This window comes from Diadema setosum, chromosome 5 (genome assembly GCF_964275005.1).
Source record: "Diadema setosum chromosome 5, eeDiaSeto1, whole genome shotgun sequence".
In the NCBI taxonomy this organism is placed as follows: Eukaryota; Metazoa; Echinodermata; class Echinoidea; order Diadematoida; family Diadematidae; genus Diadema; species Diadema setosum.
The window spans coordinates 43,710,090-43,728,624 of record NC_092689.1 but is presented as its reverse complement, the minus strand read 5'-3'; the positions used below and the strand labels follow the sequence as shown (position 1 = coordinate 43,728,624).

At 39.9% G+C, this 18,535-nt stretch overlaps 1 protein-coding gene across 1 annotated transcript in view; it reads left to right on the top strand.

Annotated features, from left to right (window-relative positions):
- LOC140228328 (synaptotagmin-12-like) overlaps positions 1–18,071 on the top strand; it is a 79,302-nt gene extending 61,231 nt beyond the window's left edge. The window contains exons 2-8 of the mRNA XM_072308556.1: positions 5,624–5,892; positions 8,967–8,975; positions 10,780–10,986; positions 13,304–13,481; positions 15,383–15,503; positions 16,088–16,221; positions 17,901–18,071. Coding sequence (XP_072164657.1) covers positions 5,624–5,892; positions 8,967–8,975; positions 10,780–10,986; positions 13,304–13,481; positions 15,383–15,503; positions 16,088–16,221; positions 17,901–18,071 — 1,089 coding nt within the window. The remainder of the gene's footprint in view (positions 1–5,623; positions 5,893–8,966; positions 8,976–10,779; positions 10,987–13,303; positions 13,482–15,382; positions 15,504–16,087; positions 16,222–17,900) is intronic.
- The last annotated feature ends 464 nt before the right edge of the window (positions 18,072–18,535 follow it).

Here is an 18,535-nt window from a genome sequence, read left to right as displayed (position 1 = left end):
AGGCCAGTCAGCAGTCTCTGTCAACATTTGCCCCATCTCCGTCATATCGATGACGGAACCCCCGGTAGCTGGCCATGAATACAAACCTCCAGGTATAACGCTCCATAAACCCCTCTTCCTGACTATGCTGTATCCCACAATCATGGTTTGGGGAGACACCGGGAGGTACCGCGCATGCGCCATACTTTACCATGTTATCGGTGGCAGAATCTTTACAGCAATTTGCAGTTTTTTGTCACATCTCTTTCCATTTTCTCCAAGAAAAGATATGCTAGAGTTTTGTTGTTGTTGTTGTTGTTGTTGTTGTTTTCTTGCAAAAATTATTTCAGCAGTCTACATAAACTCTGTAGCCATGGCTTGTATATATATTATTCTCCTGTGTATCAACGATGTGCTCTGCGACGTTCATTGTTCATAATTTATGCTAACGAATTGTATGTCTTCATTATTCCATACCTTAGTGGATACGTTAATATGATCAATTTTCACAACGCAGTCTCGAAAAATTAGCCTGTATAAACCGCAAGGTTTTCATCCATATCTTGGTTTTCTGGGCGAAAAAGATAAAAGCCTGCTTGATTTCCCCAAAACGCAGCTGACTTATACCTCAAGAAGCCAAATATCGGGAAGTATCATGCTGCATGTCATTTCCTGTCAAAAGTATACTTCATTGCCTACGGGCGTCGGATTTATCATGAATTGCATCTGTGGAGAGTGAATGTTGATATATCGGAGGCAGAGGGTTAATAAAAACGAAAACAAAGCCACTTCCAATCTTTTCTCGGAGATCACAGCATTCTATCCGACCTTACTTTTTTTAAATAGTCTTTTAAATGCCCCTTGCTGCTGTAATTGTGTGAATGATAACCGTCGAAATTCCATCAGTTCCCCAAACAATCGCCGTTGACTTGAGAGGGCAGATGATGGCATTTTACAATCGACGGAAATGTGACCATATTGACGTAAACGATAGCATAATTAGAAAACAAAAGGCGAAAAAATTTGTTTCAGCTCACAGTAAGATACCCGTTAATAGCGATGCCTTATTCACTGATCAACGTGTCCATTAAGATAATGGTTAATGGGGTTAACTTCATGATAATAGCTCTTGAAATCCGTGGGAAACGTGGGAGACGTCTTAAGATCGATAGAGTCTGATCATCAATCAATCTAGCGATGTCAGATTATTAAAAAAATATAAAAACTCGCTTGCCTTTGTAAAGGACGGTAACAAAAATTAAGATTTTAGGCGAGTGTACATCTACATATCACGTATGACAACGATTTCGAGGGAGTATTATATCAAAATTCATTTTTGTCCAAATCATTACCGTTACGACTAGGATGTCTAATGCCAATGGATTTGCCTTCTTAGATTAGCTTGGTGATAAGTCTACTAAAGATATGAACAGACCATTCAAAGCAATTTGTTTACGTATGTACTTGACTCTGTATATTTATGGTATTATTTATAGACCATATTTCCCAGTTCAGTTAGTTCAAAGTATGAGGGATGACTTTCAGCCTAGTTTACAGTTCTTCGGGCACAGACCACTAACTAGATTGACGACCAAGGGGGAACTTGCTTTTTCTACGTCAAAAGACCTTTTTACAGGTGAATGATTTCTACTTCCGCTCCCTGGAATAGAAGACGTCACGTTCATCTCAGTGCCTGCAGGCCAGACTCGCTTAATGCTATCGCGTCTATCTCATATAGCAGACTTGAGTTCACAAACGTGTCTAGACTGTCAGAATGCGAATAAGATTCACAACCCTGTCTATGCGTTAATAAGCATTGTGTCGACGAAAATTTGTATGAACATAATTATGGACAGAGCGAGTTTGCGTTTATGCTTCGAGCTGCCTTAATTGATCGCACTGACCTTAGTCGTATATCTTTGTCTTTTAAATCTTCTTCATCGAACTAATAATCAAAGCATTTCATGGTTTGCAGTCACAGATTTCGATGCTTATTCATGGTCATGTTTACCCTAGGTCTAATAAGAAAGACAGCACTCACTCTAATAAATGGTCAGACATTAACAAACACCTACAAGTGCAACAACACGTTTGCTGCATAGTGCATCATGATCGTCCCATATTTATAGGATTCTCATCTTTTCTTCTTTTCCTCCTCCTCCTCCTCTTTTTCTTGTCACTCTTTCCATTTTCTATCCAATGTTCTCCACCCCGTCGTATCTAAGATCTTGTCTTCACACTCGGTGCACACAAACTGTTTCCTCCCTCGCGGCGGATCTCCGAAAAGATAATATTTGATGTTCGCCAAAATTGATTGCTCTTCCACAAGCCAGCCCTCAGCGCCTGATCACATTTGAATTTCGCGAATATGTTACTCTCTCGAAGCTAAAGGAACCTAAACACGCACCGTTGCTGTATAATGCAATACATTTGTGACTCTGATGCCTTAATGTTCAGTGAATGAAAGCAATCAAAATTATCACGAGAGAGATGCAGGCACCCCATGTGCAAAATAAGTTATTTTGTGAGTGAAATACGAGCTATGAGAACCACAATCGCACGGCTTGCCTTGAAAGTCATTTAAGCTAATGTATACAACCGTAGATGATGTTTTTAAAAGACAAGATTTATGCACAGGGGAAGAACTTCTTTGAGACAGCGTATGAATTTCCAGAAAGAGTGTGAATTTCAATTCCCCGGGTGTATATTTTTTCTCGCGCTTTCAGGATAACTCCCGAAAGATTTGAGCTTCATTTCAGATCAGCGTCCCGTTGCTGCTTTGAAGAATAATTTACTCTCAGATCAATTCTTGATACTCCCTTGTGTGTTTCAGTGTGCAATCGTGATAAATCAATTTGAATTTTTGTCTCACCGTAGCTCACGATGAATTCATCAATAATCATGTGGATAGGCACAGAGAAATTAGGGCTCCGACGTCCAAGCCCAACATTTCAATCTATTTGTCATTTTCCTTCGTGGTAGCCTGTTGACCAAGTCTTTCTCGTATTTGATTAGACTATTTCGTGACCAATTTGAATGCATTAATCAGCTAAACATACGCTGAAACTTTGTGTATATCAGTTGAAGATTTTTTGCTGATTATAAGAGACTGATCTCTACAAGCACCCAAGTCCCTAATCACCTACGTCCTCTAAGCACCTGACAGCCAGCGACAGGGAACAGTTCATTTGTCCATAATTTTAGTGGTTTCGGTATGGTTTGTTGCGTTCGTTTATGTTTAGTTGCATGCACACAGCGTATAGCTGCAAACTCGTTGTAATGTGAAATTTTGACGCTCTGAGGATATACTCGTTTTCATATCAATGGACCCCAATGACATTGTGTACAAAGCAGGATGAAAATCAATCCTATATAGCTTTCGGAAGTCTTGCCGGTATCCCAATGACTATGGTTCTAGGACAATTACCCCAGACCCTTCCTTGACCCTAATCCTAATCCTGAACCTAATCCTATACCCTAACCCAAATTCTAACCTTAAACCTAACCGTAACCCTAATCTTTACTCTAACCTTATCACTAACCAGTATATAGCCGAGGGCGGGGGGGGGGGGGGGGGGGGTAATTGTCCTCGTGAGGTTATTGTCCTGATACGATCCAGAGTACTTTAGCTGTTTGCACCTCAATGCCTGCATGACTGCTCCGAGGAAAAATATTCTGTAACACCTTAATAAGATAGATTCCTCATCTTGTGAGGAAAACCTTGCATCATAACCTTCCGCTTTTCAGAACTGCACGGGGTGCAATAAACGCGGCGTTTGTTTCATCTTTTTATTGTTATCTTTCATTCTCTCTTGCCGGGAAACAGACTACATTACGACGTATTTGTTTATCTGATCGATATGGATATATGATGCTCTGTCGTAGACAAAAACTTTATTCAACGGTAGAATTACAATTTACGGCTGTTCAGTATATCATAATGTAGTGGGGCATATGATCAAATTTTGGTTTGAGCCCTATACGCTCCTTTCTCATCACAGTATGAGACATGTATCGGGCCGTTCAGTTATTGGGTCGTGTCTGTCATGGAGTTTTTCATTTAGAAAGTCAATATTGAAAAGTAATGTATTTTCAGCAAAACTCGGCAACAGACTGAGAAAGACGGTATTCCATCGCAACGAAAATTCCATGAGATTGCCTTCTCATTGCTCTGTGTTTTGTTCACATTGGATCAGGGATAACACTTTGCGAGAAAAGAAAGGAAAATGGACATCTTTGAAAGTTTGTCTTTTAAAACGTTATTCGGCGTTATTCGGCGTTTCTTCCAAAAGAGTTTTGATATCGACCCAACCTTATATAGTTAGATTTATTGAGGAGTTTTTTTTTTAAATAAATAAATAACATGAGTAAAATTGACAGGGTAAAGTGCTGTGTATGTCTCTTCGCCGACTAAATTAAAGACCCCATCAATCATTAGCGTCATCTTTTCGCCCCGTCTATTGTAAATCTTAAAATTTTAACTGCCTTGGCTCTCAGAGTCGCTACCCCCTTCAAAAAAGAAATAAGGGTGTTGGGTGAGGGTATAAATCACAACACACGCACACACACACACACACGTCTTTTCCCCCCACTCCTAAAATCTTCCAGAGGATTTGTCGGTCAGCGCCCACAGCCGCCGAACAACAAAATGCAGAAAGACAGCAAGAGATGATTGCTCGTGGGCTTTGGCAGGAAATGGCGCCACAAACCCAAGAGGCAGACGATGTCCATATGGGGCTCCACTTTCTCTCTCACTGACTTTCTCTCTTCCACTTGTTGCTGTGTGTACCTCTCGATGGCCGGGTCGTGCGTCTATTGGGGAATTTCTTTCCCAAACTCTGCGTTACCATCAATTATCCTGAAAAGAAATGAGAAAGGAGTGAAATCATAGGGGCCAAATATGGAGCAGCAAATGTACTGCAGAAAGTGACTCATGAGTAGCGTGCACTTTGCCAAGTGCTTCTATAAGTAACTTCGCTAAATCCCTTGTCGACCGATGAAATGCATAGAATCTTTGATATAAATGTCCATCATGTTACGCTCGAATTCAGGAGCTGCAATGCCATTTTAGAGAATTAATTTGTTTGGGTACTGTATGCGTCGTTCACGAGCTCCGTGAAATTTATGTGTGTGACCGTGTGGACATAATGCAGCTACCAATGTTTGTGTGTACATAATGACATATATGTGTGTGTCAATGTATTTCAACCTGCCATCCAGTTTTTCCCCTTAATATTATCATTATAATTTCCTTTATTTTCTGAGGACGATTCAACACTTAAAGTCCCTCGATGTTCCATTCTTATCTCTCTGCCCTCTAATATTCAGGTTATCTTCTCCATAGTCGCCTTAATTAATTAATTAATTCACAACATTTCCTATTGATGCAGCCATTTTCTCTTTTACATTACTGAACGTTTATTTTAATGACATTTATAAAAATGGTGGATAATTTCCTTCATGACACACTCCAATATACATTCAGTTACAACTCCCCTTTTTCTGCGTGCAGAGAATAGAATAATGGTCGTCTCTGTCAAACCATTTGTACCCGTCAATGGCACTGAGAAAGCTGTATAAATTATTTTTACCACCTACATCCATTGATGATAGACTATGATCTTTCTGCTAATTTCATTCACAGGTCACGCAGAACACAGAGATTCCAGTGAACGAGACTGGTCAATTCATCCAGTATGAGAACCTCTTCGTAAAAGCCGAACAGGCGATCTCTGCCGCCGCACAGGAATCACGGCTGCCCCAGCCGACCTCTGCCCCGGAAGTACTTAACCACCACAATGCAGACTCTCGCGATCTCGTGGACGAGGACGCTATCATGCGTAAACTGGTCCGTTGCTATAGCAGCGAGTCTCTCACCTCCGTCACATCTGAGTCGTCTGTGCAAGAAAATTTGTTTACATCGTAAGTACGCAATCTCTCTGGTCTAATTTAAACCATCATTGTGGCTTTCCAAAACTACTGCCAAAACTCGATTTCAAAAAGTTGAAAAAGTGTTGCAGTTGAGTCTCTTTTCTCTTAGGGGGGAAAAATATATCAAATTACAAGAGTGGGAGCATAAGTAAACGATCATAAATACTGCGTCTGCTTGAACACAAAGAGAATGAAAAAGAGTCCCTTGAACTCAAGAAATGTTTTTCTGATAAGGATAAAAACAGCTGGAGTTGTGATTTCGTCTCTGAAAAGAAGGTGTTGTATCATATCTGTGTTTATTTTGAAATATTTCTAATGTTTTTGTTTAAAAATAAGACATTACATTTCACGTATCTACACTGGTTCAGGCGCACTTCTAGCTTTATCCATAGTGGAGTCTGACCTGTTGAGACAATAAAGTTAGAATGAAAAAAAAAAGTCAATAAAAAACTGGAGTGAACTCTCTTGCCCCATAGACTAAAGTGATAAGAGCTCAGGCTATGTTTATTGCTATGCTGTTGTCTGATTGCTCAGTTTGTGAAGCAAACATGACTTATTACCAACCATTTCTTTTTCTCCCATGGGTGTTGTTTATCGCAAGAGATTAAAACATTCGCGCGACGATGATAAGTAATAACGGATCTTCCCCCAGGGGCCGTCTGTGATGTATCAATCATGAATGTTAAATGCTACTTCATCATCTTCCTCTCCCGTGTATTCTCCCTTCTCTGAGAGCAGGTTGAACATGAAATGTTGTTCGGTGAACGCCATCAAACTCTTTCTCCCGAACTTTGCTTACAGTTCGGCAAATTAGTAAATGGAGTCGAGTAATAATTTACCTGTGAGAATTCCTCTTGCTTCACGACTTTCTCGCGACTAGCAGAGATCGAAATGGCGCGAAAAAGTTACAAATCTCTGGCGGTAATCGGCTGCCTCTAACAGCTCCTTGAGAGTCCGTGTAAGACTGTCCTTTATTTACACCCCAAGTGGTGGAGAAGCAGGCAAACAGTGAGTGACAAATGTCGTCGTAAAGGAGTAGGATGCGGAAATGAAACTAAGCAGAACAGATGGCGGTTGCAATCGCTCCTGATGAAACCTCGGCGCTCTTGGGATTGCCTCTCTCTCTCTCCAATCCGCATTTCACCCAAACTAGATCAGATCTTCTGGGGCTTCTCTGCAGAAAGCTGCAATTTTCTTGGTTGTTTATTCAGTGCAGTATTACAAAATTAAGGTAGAAACAAATTTCAAGCAAAGTAAAGCCCAAAAGAAAAGGGAAGAGAGAGAGAGAGAGAGAGAGAGAGAGAGGGGGGGGGGAGGGAGAAGGGAGAGAAAGGGGTAATAATATGTTGGGTGAAAACTGAAAGTGATTTTGACAGGGAGTGACAATTGATTTCGTGAGACTGAAAAACATGAAATAAAATTTTGAACAGACACAACCTACTTTGTTTTGTTTTAATACGAATGCTGAAAAATGCTCAAAATAAATCGTAAGATCCCCTTACTTCACAGAATGAGAGAATACAAAATGGTAGGCAGAAAAAGAAGGAGGTATGGGGAAAGGGGGGAGGCAAAAACTTGAAGTTTGGACTCATCTTCCTGGACGACCGTAGAAGATATACAGTGATTTATTGTGTTAAGATCGTGGAAGACAAAATAGGTGAGGAAGAGGAGGAGGAGGAGGAAATGAAATAGAAAAAATAAAAAAGTAAAAGGAAGAGATCAAGATTAAGGAAAAGTAGAGGAATTAATGAAGGGGGATGAAGAACAAACAGGAAGAGAAGGATTAATCGATGTTTATGAAGACCCTTAACAACAGACAGATTTCGTTTAGTCCCAACTTGATGTTTTAGTTGAGAAAAGTGTAGAAAGTTTTTATTTCTTATCGCTACAACAAGTCAATGGCAAAATAATAAAGCTGCAGATGTTACGACGCAGATCGATATTGTGAGACAAGCGTAGCCCGGTTACAGAAATGCGAGCAGACGTGTCGTATTGATTGTATGCTTATTTGAATCGATCTCACTATTTATTAAATAGTTTAGATCAAAATGGGATGCCAGATATGTTATCATTCAATTTTAGAAAACAGAGCAGGGCAAGTATGGTGGTCTCTGTCTTCAAACATTTGCTGGGAGCAAAGCATCACAGAACAGCTGGCAATAGTGATGAAATGAACCATTGATAAATAAATCAACGGTCCGATAAGTTACAAATTCTATCATAAAAAGTTATTTTTTTTTCCTTTATACTGATAATGTGTTCTACCTTTACAAATCTTGAATCAAGATCTTTGCTTTCATCAAAAATTCTTTCTCAACAAACAACGTCGTGAAATGACCAGTAGTTAAACAAGCAAAGGGAAACAAAGCTCATTCGAGGGTTTGATTTGAATTTTTACACTAGATTTTTGTTTTATCTCACATAGACGCCAAAATATTCCCAGGCTTCCGAATGTTTTCTCTTTTATTAGCTTCCATTACCCTCGCGTCGCTGCAAAGCGAGTGAGAACTTGATGTATAGGCGGTCATTGTCAAAGGTAATTTTCAAATCGAGTTGAAAATGGCCCTCTAGGGTCTGACAATCTGGTATTAAATGATCCGTCAGCTACCAATTTTTCGTCTTCGTTCCTGATACTCAATGCTATCGCAGGACAAACGCTGTTCAGAGTCATAAGTCCCTGGTGGAATGGGACCTACCGTTTTTCCCAATAATCAAGTCGCGATGATCTGACTGCTTGTGGAAAAATCACTGTTTAAGTGGGAATATTCTGCTAGTTAGATCTTGTGTCTAATATTATACGGTCTGTATCACAGAGTGAGACAAGATGAGCTTTTAACAGTATAACTTATGATTTTATGAAGTACTTGGAAATGTTCAGCGCGCGAAGCAGGAGAAGAAAAGAAATCTCAAGATTTATATTTCTTTACGGTGTGATATAGTGGCATATAAATCTTATTTGATGTGAACAGCAATATATTACGGGTTGTGACAAGTCTATAACTTGTATGTTTGTGGAATATATCTGTTATGCACTTAGGAAATAGCAACGGATCTAGTCTGAACATGTAATATCTTACCGTACATATATGGCAAACGTATGAATTAATAAATAGAGGAATGATTTTATGCATAAATAATTACATTAATATAAATAGATTAATGAATAAATAGATACATTTTTAATGAATGCTGATTGGGTTTTTCCCAAGTCAACTCATGGGTAAAGAATTCATTCACCTGATAGTAGGAAACATTATGTATGACCTTGCATTTCGTTACCAGAGGAAGTATTGAAAGCTAATGCATTCATAAAATCTAACAGAAGAATGGTAATTCGGGTTTGCACTTTATTATTTTTTTTTTAAGTTAACTTGCAAAAGTTTTAGCTAATAGTTTCAAAGGTAGTGATCAGGGTATAAGGAACCATGTATTACCCTAGAATATAGATCCTGATGTCCACCAGCCTCTAGAGGTGGAATCAGAGACCACCAGCCGAATGAGACCTTTTCTTCACGTCCAGCCGAAATCGCTGACCCAAATTCCCGAGTGCTTAGGAGGCGGGAACGCGCCAGCATCGAGCACACTCGAAAGTCCACGAGAGCGACATCGAGTAGCGTCTTATGACGTCAGGTGACCCTGGCCACGTGCTTGAAAAGAACCCACCTGAGTTTGAGTTTCACGAGTGTGTATGGCAAGCCGTGTTAACATTTATTCGCATTCTCTGAGTACCTAGAACTCCTGCCTTGACAATTATGGAGGCGTGGGGTAGGCCCTTTTCATGAGATAGGATGGCTTGAGTTAAGCGTGGTGCATGTTACCTCATGGTCTGGTTAGCAGAGAACAAGTAAACCAGAAGAGGCTTAGCTTTCAAGCGAAAATGATGTTAATGTTGAGGGGGGAAAAAAAAGGTCTACCTGAAGAGCAGAACCCTCAATCACCACAACACCTTTAGAAATAAAAGAAACGATTAATCCGAAACGGGGAAATACTGAATGCTCTTCATGTGCATGTTTTATTTCATTCATATCCATGACTCACAGTCGGTCCAATAGAGAGTCTTATCTTAATATGAGAACTCGAATTATTTCTACCGTCGTTATTCATATTTGTTCTGTCTGTGTGGAGATTTCCCCACGTCACTGCATTAATCAGTCAGTTCATATGAATGATTATTTACCCAAGTAATCAAAGAAAAACTATAATCAAGCAACCTTAAATGTAGGAGATACCTTTTACAGACCTCCCAAAATGCAGCATAAAACATTAAATATGAACCTCAGGGGACTTGTTTAGGCCATTGCTGAGAAATTTGGAAGTCAACAGTTATCTACAATTTGATTAATGCACAAAACTCAACTACTCAGTAGTTCTGTGTGTCAGCCACACTTAAGCCTTTTTGTTGCAGTCTTCTGTATTTTTTTTTTAATCTATGAACACAAATCTAAAAGTATAAGAGCTGATGTAATAACATATAGAGTGTGTGGCAAGAATGTATATAGAAATGTTTGTAAGTTTTGATGAACTTTCTTCACAAAATATACATGATGGACACACATGCAGCGCATGGGTCTGCAAAGGTAGCCTAGTAATGTACTGGAATTCACGGTGAGCCCCGAAAAAAATTCAATTCAAAATCTAACGGTCAATAAAAATGTACTAAATGTTACCTTCCACTTTCAATACTTTATGGGAGTTTCTAAAATGATACTCTCTTCAACATACCACTGTAGTTATACAACTCTCCATTTAAGGCATGCAAATGGGATTCCCTACCTTTAAACCTCTCAGTATTTTCTTTTGATTAATCAAGAAGACTTGGGTAATGATCTTTGACCCTTTCTTCATTTTACTGTCCTTCGTTGTACGCAGAGTTGGTCAAATAGAAGTCATCCTGGAGTATTCAACCGAGCCTTCCCGCTTGATAGTCACCGTCGTGCAAGCCCGTGACCTCCGACCTTCACCGGAAGGAGCAGCACTCTCAGACACTTACGTCACACTCTACCTTCATCCGGACAATGATGTCAAAGGTCAAACGAAAATCTACCGGAGGAGCTTCAACCCAGTTTACAACGAAAGGTATTACAAAGCCTGTTTGAAAGTATATGTGAATTGAGGGGGGGGGGGAGGCGGAATGCCGTATATAATAATGCCTTTTATAATCAGATAATACCGTAAAATGATATTCCCAACCATCAATCAAAAGTTCTCAATGCTCAAATCTAATATGTCATCTTGGAGAACTAATCTATTGTATTTTGATCAGATATCAACAAGCAAATAATTATGTAATGGGGCATTAGTAGTGACGATGCTGATGTCAATTCCAGATACAGTAATGCATGTCATCGGGGGGAAAAGAGCGTCAACAAGCGCCAGCTGCAAGAGAGAGAGAGAAAAAAAAATCTAAACTGACAACTCAATCATCATTAAATTTTTATTTGATTCCAATATTACTACAAACCATGTTTTATTGCCAAAATGAAAAGACCAAATATCTCCAGTGAGTAAAAAAAAAAAAAAATGCACCAACAAACTGAGCTATTTTCAGAAACGGATCATCAAGATGTCAACATGCCATTTTGTAGGAATCCAGTGGAAAGATGCTTTGATTAGATAGATGTTTTTCTCCTTGGACCGATATTCCCTCGCTTCATCATTCTAGTCTCGATGCCGAACTCTTTGGAGATTATCAATGAATTATTCAGGAGTCCGTATTATGTATTCTGGAGGAACGTCTTTTAACTGATCTAATTCATATCGAGGTAAACACGTGGAATAGACAGCGCGATCCTGAATGCCAATAATGCTGATTCAAACACAGAAAAGCTAGTTTCTAATTTCTCAAATGGACCCCCTGCTCCCATGTGAGTTGGTTGCGATGGACGGAACTGAAAATAGAAACTAAAAAACGATATATAAATGACAGAGTGGTTATAATCTTTGGTTTTATCACGGATTTCTTCCGCTGGGTCGCCCGGGACGGGGAAAGCTGCTTTTATCCGACGTCAGAAGCATCTTCATTGAGTGTTCATCTAGAGAAGAAAACGGACATAAGAATAATGATATAACTCTATATAAAATTTGATTAAGTTCCATCGTATAGAATGTTATTATATCATATGTGACACCCTGCGTCATTGTATCTACAAGGTGGATTCTCGTGACTATTCTCCCTCTTTGAAGAGGCTTAGAATCCCTACGGAGTTTTTCTCTTCTTCTTAGCGACGTTGGTACCTCTCATCATTCCGTAAAATTAAAAACTGGCTGATTTATAATTTTCGTTTACGAATAGTTCCAATATTGACAGATTGCGCTGTCGTTTACAGTCGAATGCTTGCACTCGTAAATCATTCCGCGGGGCGCATTCCGGGATATCTCTGATTACAAAGCTGCAAGGGGGAAACACCATTTTACATGGATTCCGCGCGTGACGTTTAGCCAAAATTCTAAAATAAAATACGAAGCAAATTGTTTCCGCCGTAGATTCATCAGGCAGATGCTTCACAGAGGTAGTTTGGAACACCGCTTTTAGAGTCCATAAACATGAAATATTGTCCGCGCAAAAAATATTGCCTTCGTGATGTTTATTTAGTACGACCACGTGACAACATCCATCTCCGTTTCGCCACACCCGCGTCACAACAAACACTCGACATTGTTTTAGTATAATAATGATTTGCATTTACATGGCACATGATACTCTGTATATAAATGATTCTCTATGCGCTCTACAAGATTTCTTAAACATCCGAAAAAGGACAAGCTTTCAAATACTTTACAAATTGTTCAATGTCTGTCTGTGCCCTAAGTTTGTCTGGCCACCTATTCCATAAAATCGGTGCTGCAACAGTAAACGATCTTCATACAGACAAGGAGGCATTTCATGAAGCGTTTTGGTCGGATATTTTTCTGACAAACTGTTACAAGCTACTGAGATCCTTGCATCTGATTGGCTTAGAGCAAATTTGTCCGACAACTTTGTCGGACAAAATGCTTCATGAAATGCCCCTGGTGAATGAGACTGGTACAAAGTGAATGCCAACAAGGAAGGATCCTTCGCATTATTGTTTTTCTTTGATATTCGTGTGATGATTTCAAAGAATACCCAAAACATAATATAATTTGTTCCTTCCGTTGTTGATGAGTTGTTTTTTTTGTTTGTTTTTTAATGCGGACTTTACAGAGAATACTTAGCATGCTTCGTGTTAAAGCTGATAATGAAGCGATAACCAGTGATCTTTTCTCCTATTGATCAGGTTTCCATGTGGTCTTATGGACTTTTTCAGAGCACCATCAGAGTCCTCAAAATGTATTTGATTTCTTGAGTAATAAGGTTCCTGATACTGATAATCTCAAAGTACATGGTTGTTTCTTATGTTGATTTATCGATAAGGTTTTCGATGAGGGTTCGATGGGAAGACCTCCCGCGGCGCACACTGAGGATGACGGTGATGAACTACGATCGGCACTCGAGACACGAAGAGATCGGTGAGGCCGAGCTACACCTTGCCGACATCGAGTGGCTGCATGGCCCCTTCAACACCTGGCTCAACCTCAATGACGCCCACGAAGTAAGTGCTCCACACCACCACGGGGCTCATTTGATCACGTTATAATTATATCAAATAATGCTTTCTTGGTCTGTCGTACAGTCAAACCTGCCTTAGCGGCCACATGTCTATAATGGCCACTGAAAATCCCCCCCCCCCCCCCCGAGAAAAACCCTGTTAATGACCCTGTGTATAGCGGCCACCTGTCTAACGCTTTTGTTTCCCGCGGTAGATTTTAACCTGTCTATAGCGGCCACAGATCCGACGGAGCCGTAGCGAACCGATAATTCAGTGTGTTTTTCTGCTTTGTAACCGTGCCAGTCATTCATGGGCAACGTTCAGTGATCGCCACCACTGAATTCATCACTCATTCAGTCATAATAATGCACTAGTGTAAGTTTTCTTCACGACTGTACACATGCTACTGTGCAACAATTTCATAATCACGGCATTGTTCAATGCGTAAAACACACGTGTGCATACATATACACATGCATGTACATGTAAGTGGACCTATTTACAGATGTATACAACGATGGTACATGTACATGCAGGCAATGCACACAAAGTTGGATAACCTGTCTATAGCGGCCACCTGTCTATGACGGCCACTCTTTTCGTCTCCCTTGGGTGGCCGCTATAGACAAGTTTGATTTTATTTCACATTGACGAGAAAATAAATCCACTGAAACTCGAACCAGTCACATACTGCCTGCTGAGCAGCTGCACTATTAGGTACCACAAAGCTAAACTGAATGTTGAATGTACTCTGGTAAAACAAGGAACACGTGAGCAAGAACTGCCTGCCTCCTCGACATTGTAAACATTCATGAGTCACCAATCTACGGAATGATTTGGATAATAAGGGAAGGGTTTCGCTGGGAGAGAAAACAAATTACATCAAACACATGAAGTAACACTCACGCTGCAACTCACTGTATCATACACAATGTATTCCTCGTAAGATGACACATGAATGAGAAGCAATCACGACGACATTGTGTTGTATTCCATGTGCAAATACTTATGCCCTTGGCAATTACCAGTTCAAAATCACGTTACAAAAACCGATATTGAATGAAATAGAATATGATCGAGAAGGAACAAAACAAACTAGAATTTAGAGTAGAGTAAAGTGAGTAATTTGGCGTTTAGGTATGTTTTATAGTTGATAGTACATTAATAGACGGAAGATTTCGACTTCTAATCAGGCATAGTGCGTACAACCTTGGACAGCACGTTTTACCTGTAGTGGCCCACATCCTTAATAAACCAAGTGTCATGATAAGAACTTCCTAGTGCTTAGGTATTGTACTGGCAAGACCTCGTTTAGAGAATCAGTTTTAGCGCTGAAGAGGCTAGCCAGGGTAGATACGACTACAATAATCATCATATTCACAACCACGAGTTATAAATCCAAGTAGTGCCTGCTTCTACAATCTTCGCGAGAAATGATAGTTTGCAGTTGCCGGGTTTGGGGCAATAGGATTCAGGGTATACTGAAATTTTAGAACCAAAACTTCTAATAATAATAAGTACTGGACTGATGCCATGAATGTAATGTCTGTTTAAACGTTTGTCACTGTTTAACATCACGCCTTATAGAACAAAACGTCGATATTCTGTCCTCATTAATGCTTGTCTGAAAATAATGAAAGCAAATCTAATTTCAAGTGTTGAATTGAATTCAGGAACAAAATATGAATAGGAAAGCTTGGCAGTAAGTAAAGGAGAGGGGTCTATTATGTTAAAGCACAACTGATCTATCAAATCTACTGTAACTTTAGATATTTACGGTTGCCGCCGAAAGAGACGCTTGACATTTTTGTATCATTATTTAGCTATACTGTATTTCTTTTCTTCCTTTACCTAATACCATGATTTTTATCCTTGAAATCTTGTCTCGTTTACTTTGACAATAGAAACCCGAAAATCTAGGGGACATCATGTTTTCACTCAGCTATTTACCTACGGCAGAGCGTCTTACGGTTGTTATCGTCAAAGCAAGGGGCCTTAAATGGATCGACAACAAAAAGTCAGGAGGTAAGATATGAACACCTATAGTTAGCTTAAATTTGAACGGCTAGCTGTTTAAGTTCGCACTTTATGGCGATCGCAAAACAACTTCATACACTCATGTTTATTCTTTCATGTACAAGTATTGTTTTTTAATGCGTGTCTATTCTCAGAGAAGTTATATCTATGTGTGTATTTTTTATGTGCGAGTATTCAAAATGTACATGTCATGTCTATAGAGATGAATGTTTGTGTTTTTCGTTCTTTCAATCTATGTATATGGATGTTATGTATGTGCGTAAATGTTTCTGACATTATTGTGTCAAGTTCTCCACTTTTGCTACCTATCTATATGTCAAACTTTGTGGATCCAGGGTACTGTTTACACCAGGTTTCATGAAAATTGTCAGCCCTGACAAGTTGTCAATATCTCTGATAATTTCAGTAAAATCCTTGGTTTTGATTGGCTTAGATGCTCTGGTCACTGACTGTTACTATAGTGATTGTCAGAGACTGACAACTTGTCAGGGCTGACAACTTTCACGAAACGGTGTCCTGATCTGTCGCTCCATCTTTCTTACTTTAGTCATGTTTGTGTGCTATCCTCGCAGATCCGTTCGTCAAAGTGTACCTTCTGCAGAGCGGGAAGAAGATTAGCAAGAAGAAGACGTCTACCAAGAGAAGCGAGACGTGTCCCATCTTCAACGAGGCCATGATGTTTTCCGTACCCTCCAACATACTAGAGGTTGGTCACGAGGGGGAGCATGCCCGCAGGAGGAGTGGGAGGTTTCCGGGTAGAAGGGGTAGCTGATTGGTCGCCCATCTAATCAACTTTTTCAACATTGCTATCTCAACAACACTGACAATGACAGCAATGGGGAATTAATCATGATCACTGATTATATTGGTCCATTAAAACGGGGCTAGGAGAGGTAGAAGAGAAAATCATCTCTGAAATGCCCGTCCACGAGGCACGTGTACACGTCTCTTGATATTTCTTCAAATTAGCTAAGTAGAGGTTTCATCTTGTGTATAAGATATCGTTCACTGCTATAGACTACTTTGCCAACATTACAAGAAATTCAGATAACTCATTCACAAAAATCACTGTAGATTAATTTTAATCCAAATGAAAAATCGAGTCGTCCTGTAAAGCCGCAATAAGGCTTTTGCTTATCGTATACTTCTACTAGAATGCGATGCCTTAAAATCAAAACGAGGATGTCCGTGTATTGCGAAGTTTCTGATATATATCAGGCTCGCCGCGCGTCGGATGAAATATTAATGTTTGATCGGACCGGTGGCCATTATCAATCAGTCGTTTCCCTTTCCGCCTGCATTTGCCGTCGCTTGGCAAATCCGGGCAAATTCTCGTCTCGTTTTCTTGACAAGTCGCAATTTTCATAAATCAAAAAGGAAGAGACGGTAAATGAGCTGGTCATGATGGAAGCGATGCAGACCGAGCACCAGAATAGTTGATCCCACTGACATTTAGGGCTCTTACTGGGGAGCGAGTCTCGCTGAAAGGGTACGGAGGATTGGATTGGCCTCCGCCCACTCCACTGGCGACATGCCTCGATCCTTCCTTGATGAATCGCGACATGAAATCCTTGGCTCGGCCAGAAATCAGATCTAGGGCAAATGTGGGACTATTTGGTCATGCCAGAATTAATCAAGCAACTCAAGTGGACAACAACCCTTTTTTATCTTTACTCAGGGAGAGACAAGAAATTCTGCAATTCTCGTAGATTATGGCAATATCTGAATTCGTTATAGCATTGCAATCGTCATATTGCTTGCTGTTTGTTTACATTGTATCATTCTTTATGTCTCTGCCCCCATAGGAAAGATATCCTTTTTCTACAGCAGTGACGAAAGTAACTTGCTCCATTTCGATGTACAGTAATCATTCATCATAAATGATGACAAAGGTGTACTCATAAGGGCAGACTGACTACTAGCCATCAGTCTAATCCCAAGGGCACTTAGAATAACTCTCTCCAGGCAAGTCATTGCCAACAACAACAACAACAACCACTAAAATGACGACGAAGCCGACAACAACAGCAACAACACAGATTTAAAAACTTCATGACCATTGTCTACCCAAATGCATTTCAGTCCCCTTCAACATAATTATATTTTGGTAGGTCATGAGGAATCTTTGGCACGTCACCCAAACTTCAAAATAATTATTTTACTCCTCATTTGTCAGCAATGACTTTCATATTCACGTCAATAAAGTATGTAATCATATAAGATACCTTCGAAATTATTTCGCATCGCTGCGACTATTGTATATTTTTGTTTTTGTGTCATGTTTTTTTTTTTTTTTTCTATTCATCGTTTATTCTTTCTATACATCCATCTGGATATTCACGTATTTTTCCCTCTTTTACTTATTAAATTTGTTTGCTTTTGTAGAAGGTAACTCTGCGTATCACCGTAGCGGAGAGCGGAGCTGGAGGGAAAATCCCCAGTGTGGGTCACGTGCTCATCGGTGCCAACTCCCGGGGCACCGCCCTCAGCCACTGGAACCAGATGCTGGTGTCACTGAGGAAACCCGTGGCCATGTGGCATCCACTGCGGAAATAGCATCGGACGTGGGTCTACCTCACCCTGCCCCTCCCCCATCGACAGAACAGTGCAGTTTGCTTGCCCGACACTTTGCATTCCCAGTGAATCACAAATCGACAAAGTTGTACTAAAATGAAGATAACATAATGTCGACGAGAAAATTTGTTTTAATGGTATTAAAAGTGTAAGGGCAGTCAAAATTATCCTTAAACAGTGATTATTCCGTTACACTGAAACCCATCCAAAATGACATTTCCTCTCTCTAAACCACCCCTATCCCCATTTCCCCCGTCATCTCATCTTCCTCAATAATGTATCTATATATCTAATCAATTCACAAGCCCTGTTTTGACTGAACATCATGCATTATTGAAATTAATCCTAATGATGGAAGACTGACGCTGTATAAAGATCACATACATTAACCTACAAGACAAAACACGCCTGTATCAACCCCTGGCAATCAAATTTCGAGATTCATT